This window comes from Megascapheus bottae, chromosome 7 (genome assembly GCF_031878675.1).
Source record: "Megascapheus bottae isolate mThoBot1 chromosome 7, mThoBot2.hap1, whole genome shotgun sequence".
Lineage (NCBI taxonomy): Eukaryota > Metazoa > Chordata > Mammalia > Rodentia > Geomyidae > Megascapheus > Megascapheus bottae.
In genome coordinates, this window is record NC_143515.1 from 3,713,883 (window position 1) to 3,732,822 (window position 18,940).

Consider the following 18,940-nt stretch of genomic DNA (forward strand, 5'->3'; position numbering starts at 1 on the left):
TCTAAGGTCTCCAACTGTGTGTGTGTGTGTGTGTGTGTGTAGCAATGGAAGTAGAGCGAGAGGGGGAGTTGGGGAGAGTGGCGTCCTCCACCCATCCCGAGCGCCTCCACCCAGCGTCAACTTTTTGCTGTTCCCGTTAGATGGCGCTCAAGACTTTCTAACCACTTGCTGAAAGTGCTCCTGGCCCGGAACAAAAAGAACTAGGGGGGTGGGGAGGAGAGAGGAGCGATGGGGGGGGGGAGAGTGGGGGTGCGCGCGCGGGCCGGGCAAGGGGCGCGGGTGTCGCCTGGCACCAAGCGCAGCGCCGTCACGGGTCAGCCCGGCCCGGGCGGGGGTGCGGGCCCTCGGGGGGAGGGGGGACTCGGAACCGCTCGCCTAGAACTTAGTTTCCTTTGCCATTCCAGTGGCCGCTCGCCGCGGGGGCCCGGACCCCGCTCAGAGGGAGGGAAAGCTGGTGCCCTGGGGTGACAGAGTGAAGAAGCGGGGTGCAGACGTATCCATGCCTCTCCCCCTCAACCACTGCCTTGATTGTACCCCAGCCCTGCACACCTGTCCAGATCTGTTTTGGTTTTTAAAGAGAAGAGAGGGAGGGCAGGTGCAGGTTTTGTTCTGGTCGTGTGCGTGTGTGTGTGTGTGTGTGTGTGTGTTGTTGTTGTTGTTGTTGTTTGTTGTTTTGTTGTTTTGTTGTTCTCATGACATTGTTCCAGGAGGGCTTTCTAAAGCTCGCCGCGCGCCAGTCTGCCACAGGCCACACTTGCTCCGCTCCAAGGCTTCCTTAAAAAGAAAATCAAAAGCCCCTGGAGACCCTAGAGAATCCGATGCGACTAAGTGATCTTCAAACTGTTATTTGTGGAACCGATCAAGTACCAAGCTCTTTCTCTGGGTCATAATGGTTCTATTCTTTTGCCCCCCTCCAAGAAAAGGCCAGGGGCGCCCGGCCACCGGGTCCCCTATTTCTCCCCCCTCCTCCCTCCCTGCAGCGCACACCTTCCGGGAACCCGCCAACCCGCCACAGCCGAGATCTTCCCTGTGGCCCCCTCAACTGTGAACTTTCCCGCGCGGTAGGTTCCCCTTTAAGAAAGCAGCGATTGCTATGAATATTTCATAGGGAGTACCGGCTACCCACGTTTGAGAAGGGGGAGCCACGGACCTGATCCCCCGCGCACGCACTGCGGCCGGGGCGCACAGCTCGCCGGGTCCCACCAGCCCTGCCTGAACCTGGGCGCGGAAGGTGGCGGGAGGACAGGGCCGGGGGGTACGCGGGGGGACTGGACGCGGGGATCCCAGGTCCCAGACCGCGGGCTTTCGGGTTCATTTCCATAAGAAAGCTGCGGTCGCGGTGTGAGGCCGGATTTCTCGGGCCCCTCCGCCCTCTCCACCCCACCCCCCAGCCGGGATTCCGTGAGAAGCGGGCCGGGAGCTCGCGGGTCCGAGTGCGTGCTGTGCTTGTGGATGGTGTGGATAAAAATGGGCTTTGAAAAGTTGCCCTGGTTGAGGCCAGTTTCCTGTCAGTGCGTGGAGTGGAAGGAGCGCACCGGGTGAGTCCAGAGCTCCCGGGAGCGGGCAGGGAAAGAGGAGAGCCGGGGTGAGCTCGGCGGGTGCAGGACACCCTGGAGAGAAAGCCCTGCCAGGGCTTGGAATATAGACGAAGCAGGGTGAGACTACTTCCGTGGAGCGAGTGTGTGTGTGTGTGTGTGTGTGTGTGTGTGTGTGTGTGTGTGTGTGTGTGTGTGTGTGGTAGGGGTAGGGGGGCGATGATAAGAGAAAAGAGGTTACAAAAGCCCCAGAGCCTAGGCCTCCTGTGCCTGGGAAGAGTGGGGTGGCCTAGCCAGGTCCCCCAGCAAAACCCCAGGGAAATCGCCACTGCCTACCCTCTTCCTGCGAAGGAATAAAGTGAACTTGCTCATATATTTGATCCCACTGACGATTCCGTACTCTCTTCTTTTTCCTCGAGTTTCTTTTTTCTTATTTCAGAATGGACAATGCTCATATATCCTTAATATTCTCCCCCTCTCTCTCTCTCTCTCTCTCTCTCTCTCTCTCTCTCTCTCTCTCTCTCTCTCTCTCTCTCTCTCTCTCTCTCTCTCTCTCACACACACACACACACACACACACATCCCTCCTAGGTACTTTATGGTCTCATCTGGAGAAATTAAAAACCACATCTGTAATATTTATCTCTAGTTTACACAAAGGGGGGTTGCTGGAATTTGTTAGACACATGTCTGCAAACATAAAAAAAAAACAAAAAAACATTTTCCTTTCTGCTGGGAAAAAGTTGCCTGCAAATGGCTGGCTTCCTTTGACCAATTCTGGACCACCTGTACCTGTACCTTCCTGTGAAACATAAGGATGTCACTATAAAGCACCAATTACATGGAGCAATTAGATACCAATTATGATTATTAACAACTCTACTACTAATGATTATAGTTGAGGACTCTAAAACTGGTCAAGTTAATCAAGCTATTTTAAAATTCTGCTACCTAAGAGTCTTACAGCCCTCCTCTCCTTAAAGGAGTTAACAAGAGCCAAGGAAATTTTCAAGGACTTGATCAATAGGTGTCCATCTATCCTCAGTGTTGAATTTCTTTCTTTCAGTAGAGTTTATTGCTACTTCTAGTCAAAAATGGAGTCTTCATTTGGGGCTCTGTCAAGTTATGCAAAGCGTAAACTGATGAACATGCTTGCAACAAAATTGGTTTGGGTATGTAGTTGGAACAGGGTGGGGGCACAACCTCTCTCCAATTACTGAAATCATGTAAGTCTGAAAATCATGTAAGTCTTCCAACTCTTCAGATGAAATGGTCTTGAGATACTAGTAAGAGAAGGAATGCAAGATGCTAAGATTAAGAGAAAAAGAGAAGCCTAGTTCTGGTGGCTCCTAACTACTCAGGAGGCTGGGATGTAAGAATCACGGTTCAAAGCCAACGAGGTGGGAAAATCTGAGAGACTTTTATGTCCAATTTTCCACCCAAAAGCAGGTGTAGAAATGTGGCTCAAGTGGTAGAGCACTAGCCTTGAGTGAAAACTCCAGGTCCTGGAGTTCAAACAATAGCACCAGCCCCAAAGAAGAAAAGCAAAAAGAGAAAAGGAGAAATAAGAGATTTTGGTGTACATTTAAAAAAATTCTTTGGTCCTTGGCAGATCAGAACTGAGTGACTTAAACAGTGAAGTTATCACAAAGATTTTTACTGGTTTAAAGTTTGCGGTGTGGCTTGGTTTAGTTGTTGTTGTTGTTGAGGATGGTTGGCTTCCTGTCTTATTGACAACCTCTTGTGATCAAATTCAAGTTTAGGTTCACTTTTGGAATGGGAGGTTGAGGAGACCTGGAAAGAACAGAGTTAGAGACCCCAGCAAGAAGGATAAGAAGGGGGGAAAGTAGCTTGCCAGAGCTCCACTACCACTGGGCAGTAGCCAGGCTAAGCAACAGGACTGCTGGAGGAACCAGGAGCTCATCTCTGTATTGAGTGCTTCCTCTCACAGGTGCCTGGTTCCACCCTTCACCCTGGTTTTCTGGACCACCAGAAGTGTTTGGGGCAATAGGACTTGAAGTCTGCTTTCCTTGGACCAGTCTTTGCCCAACATCTCAGTTCCTGCGTGGAAGCCTTGCATCAGGTAGTGATGTTTTTGCCAGGCTGTTGTAGAAATTCCCAGGCTGCGTAGATACCTGAGTTGCTTGAGTTGAGAAAGGTATACTGCTCAGTAGCCCTAAAGGTTTTTATTGGTCCACAGCACTGTGTGTGTGTTTGTAGGTGTGTACGTGTGTGTACTTGTACTGGGGCTTGAACTCAGGGCATAGGTAGTTGCTGACCCTTAGCTTTTGCTCTCAGGCTTGTGCTCTACCACTTGAGCCACAGCTCCCCATCTTGCTTTTTGCCAGTTAGAGATAAGCATCTCATAAAATGTTCCTGTCTATCCTCAGATATCAGTCACTAGAATTATAGCAGGAGTCACTCAGCCTGGCTCTCATTTGTATTTTGTCAGAATTAATTGCTCTTCTCTGGGGCATCTCACACTCAGGCCAGCCCAGAAATACGTTGGAAAGAAAGAAATCCTCCACATTCAAATCATTCCCAAACTTTGTTTGAATGGGATGAGTTTGGGTTAGTCTCGCTTTAGCCGGCCCTTCGAGACAAGCTTTTGCCTGGCCTGCACGGCAGGCAACCTATGTGTAGGACTCTGGTGAGTCCTGAAAGAAAAGCTAATATAGCTCTTTATGTGGGCCACTGACCCCACAGGCAGGTCTTAACAAGTAGGCTTCATAAGACAGCAGCAATTCCCTCCTGTCCTCCAACCCCTCCCTGAGAAAAGAATCTCTGTTAACTCCAGCAAATCCAGAGAGTAAGAGGCTAGGACTGGGTTCCCTACTTCTTCCAGCCAGGTATATTAGTTTAGGGTCTGCCTCTCACAAAGCCTTGAGGTGGAGTTGGCAGGGCTTGGGAACCAGGAGGGGAAGAAAAAAAAAAAAGGAAAAAAACAAAACAAAACAAAATACCACCAATTGTTGTCCTTCCATAGTCAGCTGCAGCCAACTCTGAAACAACAGAGTTTGTGAGGAGGGGAAATGTAGAGGCTGGAGCTAGCCCCGGGTTTATGGACCCGTTGGTTCAAATCTGGTGGTCCTAGCAGGAGATCAGGAACTCTGTGCTAGAAGAAAGACCAGAGATCTTCCCAAATGCTTAGGAAAAGTGAAGAATACCACAGGCTATTTGGTCTTCAGACCATGCCACGGTTTCCCTTTGCTCAGAATGGCCCTAAAATCCCCCAAGTTTCTAAACACCTGGTGGTGGAAGTAGGGGGAACCAAATTTCCCTCCACTTGTCATTTGTTTGAAAGTTGTCAGGTAAGAGGGCAACATTTCTCTTCCTATTAGGGTCTCCCAGGTGTCAGAAAACCTTTCCCTCTCTAGTGTATCATTCCTACTCCCTTCAGGGGACACTTGCACATTATTTAAGATTGGAAGAAGAAAGGTAGGAAACCAGAGAAGGAGGTTTGACTTTTCCCCAGCTACCCAAGTAAGTGTAAATGAATTTATTTCCTAAAAAGAAATTTTACACCTTTAAACTTTGCCCAGCCAGGGCTCACCAAATTTCATTGCTGTCTCTTGTCAGCCACCATCCCCCACCCCCATCTCTTTTTCCCAGGCTTCTTTGTGGCTTAAGCTTGCATTTTAGGAGGGTTTATATAATGTTCATGTCAGCAAGTCTCCCTGTCCCCACCCTCACCCAGCTTCTTGTATGAAATTGTAGTTGGAAACCACACACGCAAGATCTTTAAAAAATTTTCTGCTATTCTTCCTGACTAGAAGAATTGACAAGACATAGACACATTAAAGTTGCATAAAATACAGTGGACTGATCAGCCAAAATGAATCTCATTTGCACTTGTATGTAGCCAGGGTTGGGGCTTGTGTCACTCAGAGCCTCCTGAAATCTCCGCCAAGCAAGAGCGACTGGGTAGAATTTCTAGCAGGCCCCATGGTGAGGCCATTTGTGAGGTTGGAGGCCCCGCTCAGCCAGGGCAGCGGGAGATGGAGGGAGGTGGGGAGGTGGTGGGGAGGTGTCTGGAGGCCTAGCCTGAGGGTTGAAGCAGTATCAAACTTCACCCTCAGTAGTTCCGGAGGCTGGGACAATTGTCTGGTGGCTATGCACTGACAGAGACTGGAGGTCTGTAGTGATCCCTCTGGGCATCCACGGGGTTGAATTAAATAAAGGAAACACCTTGAAGTGGAGGGAGAGTCACAGACTGTATTTTATACCTCAATGAAATCCTCTTCCAAGTTGTATCCTTGGACACTACAGGTGAGATATCTGTTTATGTGTAGGCCCTGTATCTGCTCCTGACTTTGACCTTGAACTCTGAGCTTCCCACTACCAATAGGGAGAGGGGCCTGGTACCTGGCTGCAGCTTCCTAACCTAGTGGAGGAAGAAACACAGGGTCTTTTGTGTCCTTCCTTCATTCCTCCCTCTTTTCCTCCCTCCTTCCTTCTTTCTCCTTTTCTCATTTATTCCTTACTTTCCCCCCTTTTTCTCTCTCCCTCCCTTTATCTTTCTTTCCTTTTATCCTTTTCTCTTTCTTTCCTTCTTTCTTTCCCTTTCTTTTTTTCTTTCCTTTTTTCTTTCTCTTTCTTCCATTACTCCCTTTCTCTCTTTCTCTTCCTTCCTCTTCCTCTTTCTCCTTTCTCCTTCCTTCCTTCTTGGTTTCTTTTCTCATCTTCCCTCTTTCCTTCCCTCCATCCCTTCTTTATTTCCACAACTCCCTCATGTGGACTTCCACCCTCTTGGGCTCCCAGAGTTGAACTGCCAATTCCCACGGACCTGCTCTCTTCCCCCTACAACTGGATGCCAAGGTTGTGCATGGGCTTAGGGTTACTTCCAGGTTCTGTGCCAGCAGGGAGAGTGGCATCGAGATGCTGGAGAAACCGGGGTCTTTGGAGGCATCGTAGAGCAGGGAACAGAATGCAGGGACCTAGGTGAGCAACCCATCTCAGGATCAGGGGTGCTCCCACCCCCCTGGGACCTGTTTCTTGGCCTCACAAAGGGTCAGGCTGACAGAAACACCTCTCCAGTCCCTTCCCGCCAGCTACGGAGTCTGGCTGGAGTTTCCAGCAGTGAGGCCTGTATTTCAAGGCCCAATTTCTGCCTCCAACCTTCCCAGGGCAGCCAAGGGCCAGTCGCTTTGCCCATGAAGGGCCACCGCCTCCATGAGCAGCCCTGTAGACGTTGCCAGGACCAGGGCCCTGTGGATCCAGGCACAGCCACCTACCCAAGGAAGAACACGGAGGCCTGCGGGAGCAGGACGAGTAGCCTGAGGGCCTGGCAGCCAAGCCTGCGCCCTGGGTAGCCCTCGCCCTTGCACCTACCCGGGGCCGGGTGTGTGTGTGCAATCAACCGCCTCTACCTCCTGGGAGCTGGGGAGATGCCTGCCAGGTGTGTGATCCTTGCTAGTAGTTTTTTTCTGGAAGCCTTTGTTACAGCTCTGTCCGCGGGCGCGGGCGTGCCTTCATCCGCAGTCACTGCTGGGCTCCGGTCCTGGCTCCGTCATTCCCGCAGGAGAAGACTTGGCTCCGTATGCCCAGGATCAACCGTTTTGCTCCATTTCCCCTCTTTCAAAAAACATTTCCCCCTTGCCTACCATTTTCCCTTTCAGGCCTGGGGCAGAGAAACAGTTTTCACTACCAGGGCCTTTGGGGCCAAGCTTTGCCCAGAGATCAGGCTGTTTTGAATGTGACCTTGCACTGCTGCTATCTACGGGTAAATTGAGCATTGAGGCTGACCCGAGTGGGTAGTGTGGGGTGCAGCTGGGAGGGAGTCACCTTGGCCTCCTCCGGAGTGAAGATTCTGACGGAGAGCAGGTGTTGGTTGAGTATGATACAGGTCTATGCCATTTGTCTTCTGCTGGACACAGGCAATGAGGTCGCAGGATTCTCGAGGACCTTTGCCTTTACAGTCCAAGTCCCCATATTCAGTGTGATGTCTCCTTAGGAAAGATAAGGCTTTAAGCAGCACTCCTGAAGGGTGCTTTGGCACACAAAACTGCACGTGGGACTTTTCCTGCGCATCATTTTACCTAAGGCATTACACCACTCCCTCCTCCCTCCCTGCTTCCCTCCCTCTCTTCCTCCCTCTTTCTCTTTCCTGCAGTAGTGCTATTGAATTGGTCTTCATGTCTTCTTGGGCTTTTCTGCCTGCATTTGGTGAAATGCAAGTGCATGTACCTCTCCCAGCAGAGAGGGTTCTGTTCATTACATCACACACTCGCACGGGATTGCTCAGATGATCGTTTTGCCCCAAATCAGCTAGCACTTGGTGTTCTGGCAGGGTGCTGCGAATGGCAATCAAGGCTCCCATCCCTGGGGGCTTTGTTCTCCTCCTTGAAGCCTAAGTTCAAGGGATGGGAAAGAGGTGAGGTAAGTGATCTCCCTTTTGGTCTCTCTCCTGGCTTCCACCCTTTCACCTGCAGACCTCCTCTTTGATATGAGGAGGAAAGCCCAGAAAGCTTCTGGGTGAGCTATAAGCGTAGATACTGCTGAGCCAAGCTCCTCTCCCCACTGAAAAGCAGAAAGCCCATTCAAGTGGTGCTGGTGCCTTTCAGGTTTTTTTTTCCCCCCCTATTTTCCCAGACCAGTGGAACTTGAAACTAATCACTTAACAAACCTCTCCTGTTAAAAAGCAGTCAGGACATGCATGGGGATATGGTCCAGTATAGAGAACTAGCCTTGTCTGGGCAAAGCCTTGGGCTTTTTACCCCCAGCACCAAACAAACAAACAAAACTCTACCTGAGAAAGCTAGGCAATGGCTCTGGGAAGAAGGCAAAAGCCTGAAAGGTTTCAACTGGAAGATTTCTCCTCCAAAACCCTTCACTATATAGTTTGTAAATGTTATTTTGTTTGTTTGATGGGGTTTTCACCATTGAAACTCAGAGATTCTCAAATATAAGAGAATCTATTTTCGTGTGTGTGTGTGTGTGTGTGTGTGTGTGTGTGTATTACATACATTCTGATTAGATAGGTTTGATGCACCAGATTCATCTTTAACTCTGCAGGTGAGTCTTCAACTTTGGACATGTAAATTCAAAGTCTTCTTCCTTGCTCTGCAACTTCCCTGGGCAGGCCCAGGCCACTTCTTACACTGTGATACTGTAGTGTCTGACTTGGGTAGTGTGAGATGGCAGGTTTTGACACCTTTCATTTCCAGGCTGGCAAAGGAGAGCTCTTTGTAATAAATATCTCTTCTATTTCAGTGTACAAAGTTGCAGCCAACTAAATGAGCTTGCCTTCTGCTGAGAGACCATCCTGGAGTACAGAACTAAGGTGCCTGGGAACTAAGGTCACCTGGGAAGCTCTTCATCAAAACATCTCTAGTCTTTTTAAATTTTTAAAAAGAAGTATTTAAGAAATGTTTCAGCTTCCCTCCCAGTTTGGTTCTATTACTTTGTAGCTACATTAAGGAAATGTGAACAGAGGTGGTCATTCTTTTCTGTTTTGTAAGCCTGTCCATTAATAGGGACTTACAAAGCCCTAGACACAGCTTAGGTGTGTTCTTGGCTTTTTGATTCCTCCTCTCTCACCGAGCCATCGTGCTAATCACACTTGACCTTGCTTTCCTCTGACCAACTCTTCCTTCCCCTAAGCAAAACCTCTCTGTCAACTTCCAGGAGAAGGGGATTTATTTAGAACATCAAACTTTGCAAGTTCAAATGTCACCAGACTCAGGTGCTCTGGGAAGGCAATCCTGTCTCTTCTGGTAGCTAGCAGATCCAAACGTGGAGACCCTTGGAGCAAATAGCAGGTGTAACCAACACATTCCAGAGAATTTTAAATTGATGGCAACTTATGATGCTTTACCTACATAGTTTCCATATATTTCTCTATCAGTTCTGTTACTTGAAGTTAAGTTTTGTTCACATTTGGGCAAACAGAAATCAGCTAGGTTTACATTACCAGCACATTTCCACTGGGAAACTGGCAACACTAGCCCACAACCAACACACTTCTTTTCTGAAAACTAAATCAAATAATAAAACAAAAACCTCTTCCAGGTAGGAAAGTTGTTTTATAGTATTTAACAACTCCACAGGGGGGAAAATGATTTTTCCCCTCAAAAAAGTGAAGTTCTTTTTCTCCTTTCACACACCCCAGCTATTTTTTTTTCAAAGCAAAAAATTCTGTTTCCAAAGAGAGGGAAACATAAAATTCCATTAATGAATTACATACATGGAATGTGGCTTGTCTGGAGCAATCGTATTTGTAAATAAATGGCTTCCTGTTTATTATGTCTGAGCACATCGTAATTAATACAACAAATAGTGCAACTCTAAGTTTGAGTTTCACCGTTGCTACTTTGGCCTCATTAGATATACGTTTAAACTGAGCCCATTGTTCAGTTCTTTATTTCTATGGGCCCCAAATGACCTGAAGACACGTCCCTTCTGAAGTTTATTCGTTTGCAACAGTTTGGGAATCCGGGGCTGGTTGGCTGTGAATGTTTCACGTCCCCCCCCAGAATCTTCCCAAAGCCAACCACCACGTCAACGCTTTAGCAGCGAAGCGGACTGTGACCTTTTTAGAGGGACATTGGGCACAGATCAGTCCATTGGCATCCTAACCCTGCCTCTCTGCCGAAGCTCACACAGGGCCATGTCACCCTCGCCCTTGCAGGATTAGAGTCCAGGGCGCTAGGGTGTGGACTGGTCACGAGTGTGTCACGATCATTGCGTCGGGCAACACGCCTCTCACCTCCCACCCGCGGGAAGCCCAGGCTGGGCCAACCCTCTGGGCTATCTAAGAACTCCATTGCAGTAGGCCCGGTAGAGTTCGGCCGCCCAAACTTTCACAAAGCGGCCTGCCTCCCGCTCGCCCTGCCCCCTCGGCAGCTCCAGCTGCCTGGACTTCTGAACACTGCGGCACAATGGGACCTGCGGGCGCGCCAGGCCACCGCGCTCTGACCCCTGCGCTGTCCACATTCGGATGACTGCAAAAGGACTCCTTGGAAGCCCTTTCTTGTGCCAGGGCATCCTCCTTCGTGAGCAAGAGGTGCCAAGCACATCTCTCTAGCAAATCAATCTTAGTTTAGGTCTCCGGGCTGGGCTACAGTCTGTGAAGACCCAGAGGCTGGGAACACCAGTCCGTGGGTTCCAGGGCAGCCGGGAGGAGAGCGCTGCAGCCAGCCAGGCTCGGCACTCGGCTCCTCTGAACTTCAGGGTCAGGCAGAGGGAGGCGGCGTCTGAACCCCACCCTACCACAAATCTGCTCACTGGGAGCCAGGAAGAACAGGCCTCCCTAGCTTCTCGCCTTCCAAACAGTTACGCACACAACCTTTAAAACCGAAGGACCCCAGCCTCCACCCCCCAGTCACCCTACCTTCCTAGGAAACTTCCAGAAGTTCCTTTGCTCTCTCCTCCATGCCTTGGGCTTTTTCTCCAGTGACTCAGATAGCCGATTACTTTACCAACTGCCCGTTAGTCTCTAGGTTCCTCAAAGGCCCGGTTATTTCCATAATAATAAAAATAACAATAGTTATTATTAAGCTGGGGAAGAACCGAATCAGTGGGCGAGTGGAGTAATGGGCAGACAGGAATCTTAACGAAAAGGAATACTGCAACCTGCGTTTCAAAAGGTTTCACTTTGACAATTATCAGTAACCCCGACAGACAACTCCATTAAAAAAGAAAAAAAGGAGAGGAAGAAAATTTACTACTGCTCTAGAAAGCCGTTATTTTTTTTTTTTACATCGCTCTTAGGAAGATAGATGAACAAAACATCGCGTTTCAAGCCATTTTGATCTGTAATTAAATGGCAGGATCGGTTTGTATTCTCCTACGGCTTTTACAGAAGTTGCAGTGATCCAAAGTCGGGTTGCTGTGTCAGAGTGGCATTTTTATTAATGAGAATACAAAAAGCTTGCATATTCTTAGCCCTGCTTGAATTTAGTTGCTAAGCAACCGGTGTATGGTAATTCATCCGCGAAATTTAAATCTTTGAGAAAAGATCGTGCGTTTTTTTGCTGAATGGTCGCCACGAGGAAAACAACTTGTGGGACCCGCAGCAGCTGCCACCTTCGGTCTGCCGAGCCTGGCCGGGTCCAGCGGGGACCGGGCAGCCCTGGGGAGACCGCCAAGCTCTCCCCAACGCGCTGCGCTGCACCCCCCTCCCCGGGAGGAGCGGGCCTCGGACGCCCCGCGTCCAGCCTCCCACCGCTCCACTCTGGGGATCTGGGGGTTTTCACCCCAGGCAGGCCCCGTGCAATTGATCAAGTTGCCTCCGTCCACCGGGGCTTCTCAGTTCACATTGCAAATTTCCGCCTCCTCCTCCCCTCGTACGCACCCACAAGCGCGCGCACCCCCATCCCTCATACACACACTGCCTCGCAGAGCACGCCTGCTGCCCCCTTCCCAGACCCCTCTGAGGTCACTGCCAGAGCCGACTCTTCCTCGAGGAAGAGCGGACTCATCAGGAACGCGACCCAACAGCCCACCAGAAGGCCAGGCGGCCGCCGCTGGCCGGCAGTGACATCATAGGCTCCTGCTTGCCAAACTCGCGCCCACATTTTAGGATACAGGAACAAACACGGATGTGAAATCAAGAATGAAAGAGAGAGTAATCTAATTAATAGGCCATGAGCCAGGCTAACAAAATCAAAGAATCTGATTACACAAGTACCCCCTCTCGCTATCTCCGCTGCCCCCACCCTTAGCGCTTCCAGACTCCTCGTGATTTCCTCTCCTAGACTGGAAAGTTCAGGAGGTAAACACAGAGCCTTCTGATTTCCTTATTGAAATCAAGATCAAGCCTACCACTGGGCTCCAGCAGTCAGGAAGGTCACGTGGATGACCTTCAAGCCCTGGGACCCGCGTCCCTGTGGAGCTGAGAAGACTAAGCAACCCACAGAACTGGCACGACCAAGGAGAGCTGGCCTCCCTGGCTCACAGAGGTCACTCCTGAGCCCAACACACCTGTCCTGGTGACTTCAGCTGTCAGGAGCAGGGCCAGGAGAAAGGAGTTCTCCAGTCAAAGCCATTAGAAAAAGGGTCTGTTCTTTTTTTAATGGAGCACCATGCTTCCCCCTGCCCCCCCCCCATCTCCCTGCTTCTAGGTCAACTTAAACTCTCAACTGTCTTCAACAAACCTCTCCAAGCACAGAAGCCTAGGCACCTTCACCTACTAGGTTTTGTTACAGAAATCCTTGTACAGACAACCATATATTTCAGAAGAGAATCCCTTAGTTTCTATCCGTTTGTCTTAAAAGGGAAACAAACCAGGATCACCACCCAAACAACTAATTTCAGGTCTGCATGCAGTGCCAGTACTTGTTGCATCCATTTTAGAGTTGATTAATTACCCTGGAACTTGGGCAAACTAAAACTCCATGTGGAAAGCATGTTTCTTCCTTCCTTCAATTTAGTTCAGAAAGCTATGAGTTATTGATGGATCTTGCTCTATTTACATACAAATTGGTGCAAGGATGCCCATCTCTTAAAATGTGTTTTGTATAGATATATAAAAATGTCAGTTTTGATTTAGCTTGAAGAGGTGGATCATTTATTACAAAAATAAACAAACAATATATTGTTGCTTCCAACAGGATAAATACTTTACAAATATATAATTAAAAACAAATGTAATTGTTAAGATTATTTCAGATATTAACACGCATGGATAAAACTATAGCATATGCTGCATTTAATATTAGAACCAATTATCCTCTGAATGTTGAAAACCATCATACAACACAGGTTATAAAGCACCGAAATGAGCAAGCTCTAGAGGCCACAGGGCAGAAGCAGAGGGCATCTCAAAGATCGATACTGGGCAGTTCTATTTGGGAATAAAGTAGTCATCCTTGGCTAAGTACTAAGAAAATGTAGAGGAAGAGCAAAAACAGCAAAGTGACTTTTAAATATACCTCAAATGATTTACTGTACAGACTTTCAAGAGAAGACAGTTGGTGAAGGAGGAGATGAAGAAATATCAGCAGCTATTAGCTAGTTGTAAATGGGCCTGGCTTGGGACTAGCTAGGCTATTGGAATAGAACTTTGTCATTTTCCTTTGGTTTGGAAGGGGAGGAAGGGATGGGTTGAAATGGAGGAAACAAATGGGCACTTTACAAAGAGAAGCACAAGACACTTGCACTGCATGGAGCACAATGACCAAATTCATTAAAAAGATCTGGTGATATACAACAATATTTTCATTATTTACATGTGTAACAATATGAGCCTCAGCACAAAACCTCTCAGTTATAGCTCCTCCCTTTTGTGTTTCCACCATGAATTTCATTTTGTAAATGCATTCAAGGGATTGTTTTTTTTTTAAGACTCCAAAGAGCTCACTTTATAAAAATGTAAAAAAAAATTTAAACAAGATGGGTTTGCTCATCCAGCGTCTTCAATTAAAAGTTAACTTTGCTAACCTCAAATCAGGGCTCTTTCCCAAGTAATCAGTATAGGTTGCTTTTTAATAGAAAACAGTGTGAAATCTAATGTAAGCTCTGTTGTTGTAAGCTAAATCAAGTAAGCGGATACCTCCTAAGTTTTAAAAATAGACCTAGTCTGTCTAATCAAGCAGTGTTTCAGCAAGGAAACAAACAAATTTAAAGAAAAAAACAATGTGATTCATCATATAGACTAGAAGTACATGCCACATACAAGCAACCTGCCCCAGCTCCAGCATTCCAAGGAAGCCTCTTTTGCGTTACCCAACAGACCTTCAAAAAATGAACTCCCCTCCCCCCTTCAGGTTGTAAAGTCATTGGGCAGTGCGATTATAATAGCAAGAGAAATCAGAAACAAAAAGGCTAGGAAATGTAAATTATGGTTTCTTGTCTTTGTCTTTTACTCCTTTCCTTCTGTTTAATAAATGTTGCCACCCCCTTTTTCAGATTTCACAAATCAAAATGATTGTGATTTTTTAGTACGATATGGTGTTTAAAATAATGCAACCTAATACACAGCCATCTGGCTTGGGCTTGATTTATGAAAGTGACACAGAGCCTGTCTGAGAGAAATAACTGTTTCTGGGTTGCTCTCATAGTTTTCCCAGGATTTCTTTTTTAATCCCTGCATCCACATCTCAAGGAGAAGTGGTGCAGATGAGAGAAATAGGAGAACTAGGAGAGACAGATGAATAACACCGAGTGAAATTCACCTAAAAAAACATTGCTTCCTCACCCATAACTGCATTTTATCCATAGGTACAATATGCAGGGACTCAACCAAGCAGAACCTTTCTTAGCATCTTTAGTGCTCATGACCTGAGGTAGTACATTTCAGGTTCCCATATTATAAATATTGATAAATGAACTTCGTAGATGTGACTATTCTGCAGTGCTCAGCAAAAAAAGTGACCTAAAAGTGGAAACCTTCAGCACCATTATAAAAGATAAAAGAAATCATACAGGATAGCTATGGAGTCACAGAAGCAATAGAACCTGAATTCTAAGCTGGGAATCACAAGGATGGTGGTCAAGGCAGTGTGGAACCAACGTAGAATTTTAGAACTATAGTCTTTCATTATAGAAATAAAATACCCCTCCCCAAAAACACAAAAATGGCAAACGCATAATAATTTAAATTTAATTACATATAGTCACTGCCCAGAACTAATTGTGATCAAAATATTTCATAGATCTATAAGGTAGTCTTCACAATTATTATTGTTTTGGAGAAGAGAAAGGAGAGTGAGACAATGCTTGGGATGGAGCATAACTTAGTAGGGGGCTGAATTGACTATTAATGACCAATTGGCACTTTTTTTAAACTGTTGATCATCCAATAGAGAACACAACTATCTAAGAAAGAAAAGAGCTAGTACTTATAGACAACCTCACTGAAAACCAATAAAGACATTCACTAAAACTAAGGGAGATGGGAAATAATGGTGAAATTTATGGATTAACAAGATTGGCCACTATGTTAAAACACCAGCTGCTTTAGTAATACCTATTCTGGACTGGAGGTGTCCAAACATCAAATGTCCTTAGGTGGAGAAATTCTACTTTCCTAATGCTATTACTTAAAGATCTGCTTTAGTAAAAATAAAATATTTTCTAGAGAACTCTTTTCTTCCCACACATTGTTTATGCATCAGACACAGACTATTTCATTCTAACAAATTTATTTTCTCAATCAGCTTCTTACGGAATCACTACTCAAATTAAATTACAATCAAATGATCACATCAAAAAGATACCCTTATTACCTAACAACTGTCCATATTTTCATTTCATTTTGATTTGTGCTCGTCTGAAAAAAACACGTAATACAAGATCTGGGGAAAAATAAATTACCGTTTTGCAGCAGTTCATAAGTATTCTGAATAAAATATTAAAAGAAGTCATTTAATGAAAATATAAAGCAAATATTTTTAGATCAACAACGGATCTAACAATTCTATATTGCCGTCTTTTTGAAAAGTCTGTTTATTAAAACCTACCAAAAACACTGCTTGGAAATGGCAGTATTATATAATCACATCCACAGCACCCATTCAATCAAAGTTGGCAACGGATTGAGGACAGAAGTCCACAGAAGTGCAGCGGCTGGTGCTTTAGTCTCTCTTAAATCCCTTTTTATCTGAGTCAGTCCAGAAATAAAAAATAAAAAATATTAATAAAAAAAATATTAGCGGTGGAAATCTTTAGGCAAGGTCCACCCTGAGCGAGTGAGCGGCAGCGGAGGAAGCCCGGTGGCCAGGCGCCGGGCTCCGCTGGGAGGCCGGAAGGCTGGGTCCTCGCTCTGCTCCCAGGCAACCAACCCAGCTGCGCTCGCCTAGGCTGGCCGGGCCTCTCACCACTCCATGCGGGGCTGGACGTCTCCCTCTCCCTCGCCCATCCTCTGCTCTTACGCGATGTTTTATTTTAATCTTATTTTTTATTTCCAACGTGATTTGGAGGATGCTTTCTTTTGGCTTTGCTATTCAGTCTGTTAATATCAGAAGCTGTGAATATTTTTTCTTTTCCAGGAGACTTTTTTTTTCCCTCCCCCGTCTCCTCTTCCTCGCATTTCCAAGTTGATTTGTTTCCAAATGGTTTTAATATGGCCAGGACAAAAACAGGGTCCAGGAGCACCCAGTCAGACTCCATGAAACCTGGTGCCTCAGCTTGGCTTGTTTTTTCTTTCTTCCAGATCGCCCCCAGGAAAGAAAGTTTCCATGGATCTCTTTTAGGCAGCCCTTTTGGAAGAACTGGGAAGGGAAGGGGTGTGTGGGGGGTGTCTCTCTCGCTCTCTCCCCTCTCGGTTTTGTTTTGTTTTGTTTTGTTTTTAGAGGAGAGGAGGAGGAGAAGGCAGGTACTGTCCACCGCTGCCATGCAGGCCATCTCAGGGTGGGAATCCCCTCAGAGTGCAGTTTTGGTGCGTCAGGTATCCACCCTTCTTTCGAAACAAAAACAAAAACAGAAACAAAACACCACCACAGTATCTCACGGTTGTCCCCTTTTGCTCTCTGGGCTTGCTTGTTCTACACGTGTATAAAACAGTCTGTGTATGCATTATGCTTTAAAATTCCTCTCTTTTGGGGGAGGGGGTGGTGGGGTGGGCGGAGGCTCCCTCCTTCCTTGGACTTCAAAAATAAAAAACAAAAATCAAGTCTCCTCGGTCCGCGTTTCTCAAATCGCTCGTATTTTCCTCCAAGGGCGGCACGCCTGTGTTTGGGCGGAGGGGAGGCGGTGGGTTGCGCGCCCGCGCTCGGGGCGGGGGTGGGGGGGCCGGGTGGCGGCCCAGGTGGCCGAGTCTGCGCTGCGGCGGCGGCGGCGGCTGGGTGGCAGTGGTGGTGGTGGCGGCGGCGGCGGTGGTGGCAGCGGCGGCGGGGACAGCGGCGGTGCTGACCGGACTCGGGCGGAGGAGGCGGCGGCGGCGGCGGCGGCGGCGGCCCTCTTCGCGCCCGCTCCACCCCCTCCTCCCTCCGGCTCTTCACTGCACGCTGGTCTGCAGCCCGTGGTGTGGCGGCGGCGTGTCGGCGCTCACGGTGCCCACCTGCGAGTAGACGTCGTCTGGCGTCTGCTGCTGGATGCCGGGCGGTGTCATGCGCTTCTCCTTTTGGCGCCGGTTGCAGAACCAAACCCGCACGACTTCCTTCTCCAGTTGGAGGCTGTCGGCCAGGTTGGTGATCTCCTGCGCCGAGGGCTTGGGGCACTTGAGGAAGTGGCTCTCGAGCGCGCCCTTGACGCTCACCTCGATGGAGGTCCGCTTCTTGCGCTTGCGGCCCTGGGCGGCGATCTTGTCGATGCTGGTGGGGCTGCCGGTGCTCGAGTCCGCCTCCTCCAGCCACTTGTTCAGCAGCGGCTTGAGCTTGCACATGTTCTTGAAGCTCAGCTGCAGGGCCTCGAAGCGGCAGATGGTGGTCTGCGAGAACACGTTCCCGTACAGCGTGCCCAGCGCCAGCCCCACGTCGGCCTGCGTGAAGCCCAGTTTGATGCGCCGCTGCTTGAACTGCTTGGCGAACTGCTCCAGGTCGTCGGACGTCGGCGTGTCCTCGTCCGAGTGCGGGTCGTGGTTGTTGAGTCCCGGCCCCGCGCCGCCGCCGTGGTGCGGCGGTCCCTGCGCGTGGTGCGGGTGCGGCGGGTGCGGGTGCGCGTGGTGGTGGTGGTGGTGGTGGTGCTCGGCCAGCTCCGGGGTGTCCCCGCGCACCAGCCCCGGGTGCACCAGGCTCTGGGCGCCGCCGCCCGCGCCGCCGCCGCCGCCGCCCGGTCCCGGGGGCGCGCTCAGCATGCCGTTCACCGTGAAGCCCCCGGGCTGCGAGTAGAGCAGGCTCTGCGGCGGCGGCTGCTGGCCCCCGGCCATGGACGGGAGGTGCGCGGCGGCGGCGGCAGCGGCGGCGGCGGCGGCGGCGGCGGCGGCGGCCCCCCAGCCTCCCGGGTGGCCCTGGTGCGGGGGCGGCGGCGGGGGTCCCAGGTGCGGCGGGCCCCGGTGGTGCAGCGCGGTGCCGGCGTGCAGGTCGTCGCGCCCGGCCGCCCCCTTCACGTCGGGGCCCTGCGGCGGCGGCGGCGGCGGCTGCGGCGGCTGCTGGGGGCTGCCGGCCATGCCCACCGCGCTGCCCGACCACGGCGAGCTCGCTTCCACGGCGGCGGCAGCGGCGGCGGCGGCGGCGGCGGCAGCGTGGGGCAGGGCCGTGACCCACTGGTGCGCGTGGCTCAGCATATGGCCGCCGTTGCTGGCGGCCATGGCCCCCTGCATGAAGTCGCTCTGGACCATCTTCACGGAGGACGGATCCCCCCGGTAGGCACCGGAGGTGACGGCGGCGCTACCGGGCTGCATGCCGCCGCCGCCGCCCCCCGCGCCGCCGCCACCGCCGCCGCCGCCTCCGCCGCCGCCGCCTCCACCGGCCCCCGCCGCGTCCGAGTGCACAATGGACCCGGCGGCGAGCAGGCTGTTCCCCGGCAGGTAGGGGTTAGAAGCCGCCGTGGCCATGCCGCTCCGCTCCCGCCACCCCACCGCCGCC

At 49.7% G+C, this 18,940-nt stretch overlaps 1 protein-coding gene across 1 annotated transcript; it reads right to left on the reverse strand.

The window, feature by feature from the left end:
• Positions 1–17,342: 17,342 nt before the first annotated feature.
• Positions 17,343–18,909, reverse strand: Pou3f3 (POU class 3 homeobox 3). Its single transcript, XM_090336295.1, has one exon. It carries the CDS (start codon positions 18,907–18,909, stop codon positions 17,413–17,415), a length of 1,497 nt encoding a protein of 498 aa, XP_090192421.1. The 3' UTR covers positions 17,343–17,412.
• Between the last annotated feature and the right edge of the window lie 31 nt (positions 18,910–18,940).

Excerpts from the sequence above, each read along its gene's own strand:
- Pou3f3 (XM_090336295.1), bottom strand. The coding sequence starts at position 18,909 with ATGGCCACGGCGGCTTCTAACCCCTACCTGCCGGGGAACAGCCTGCTC.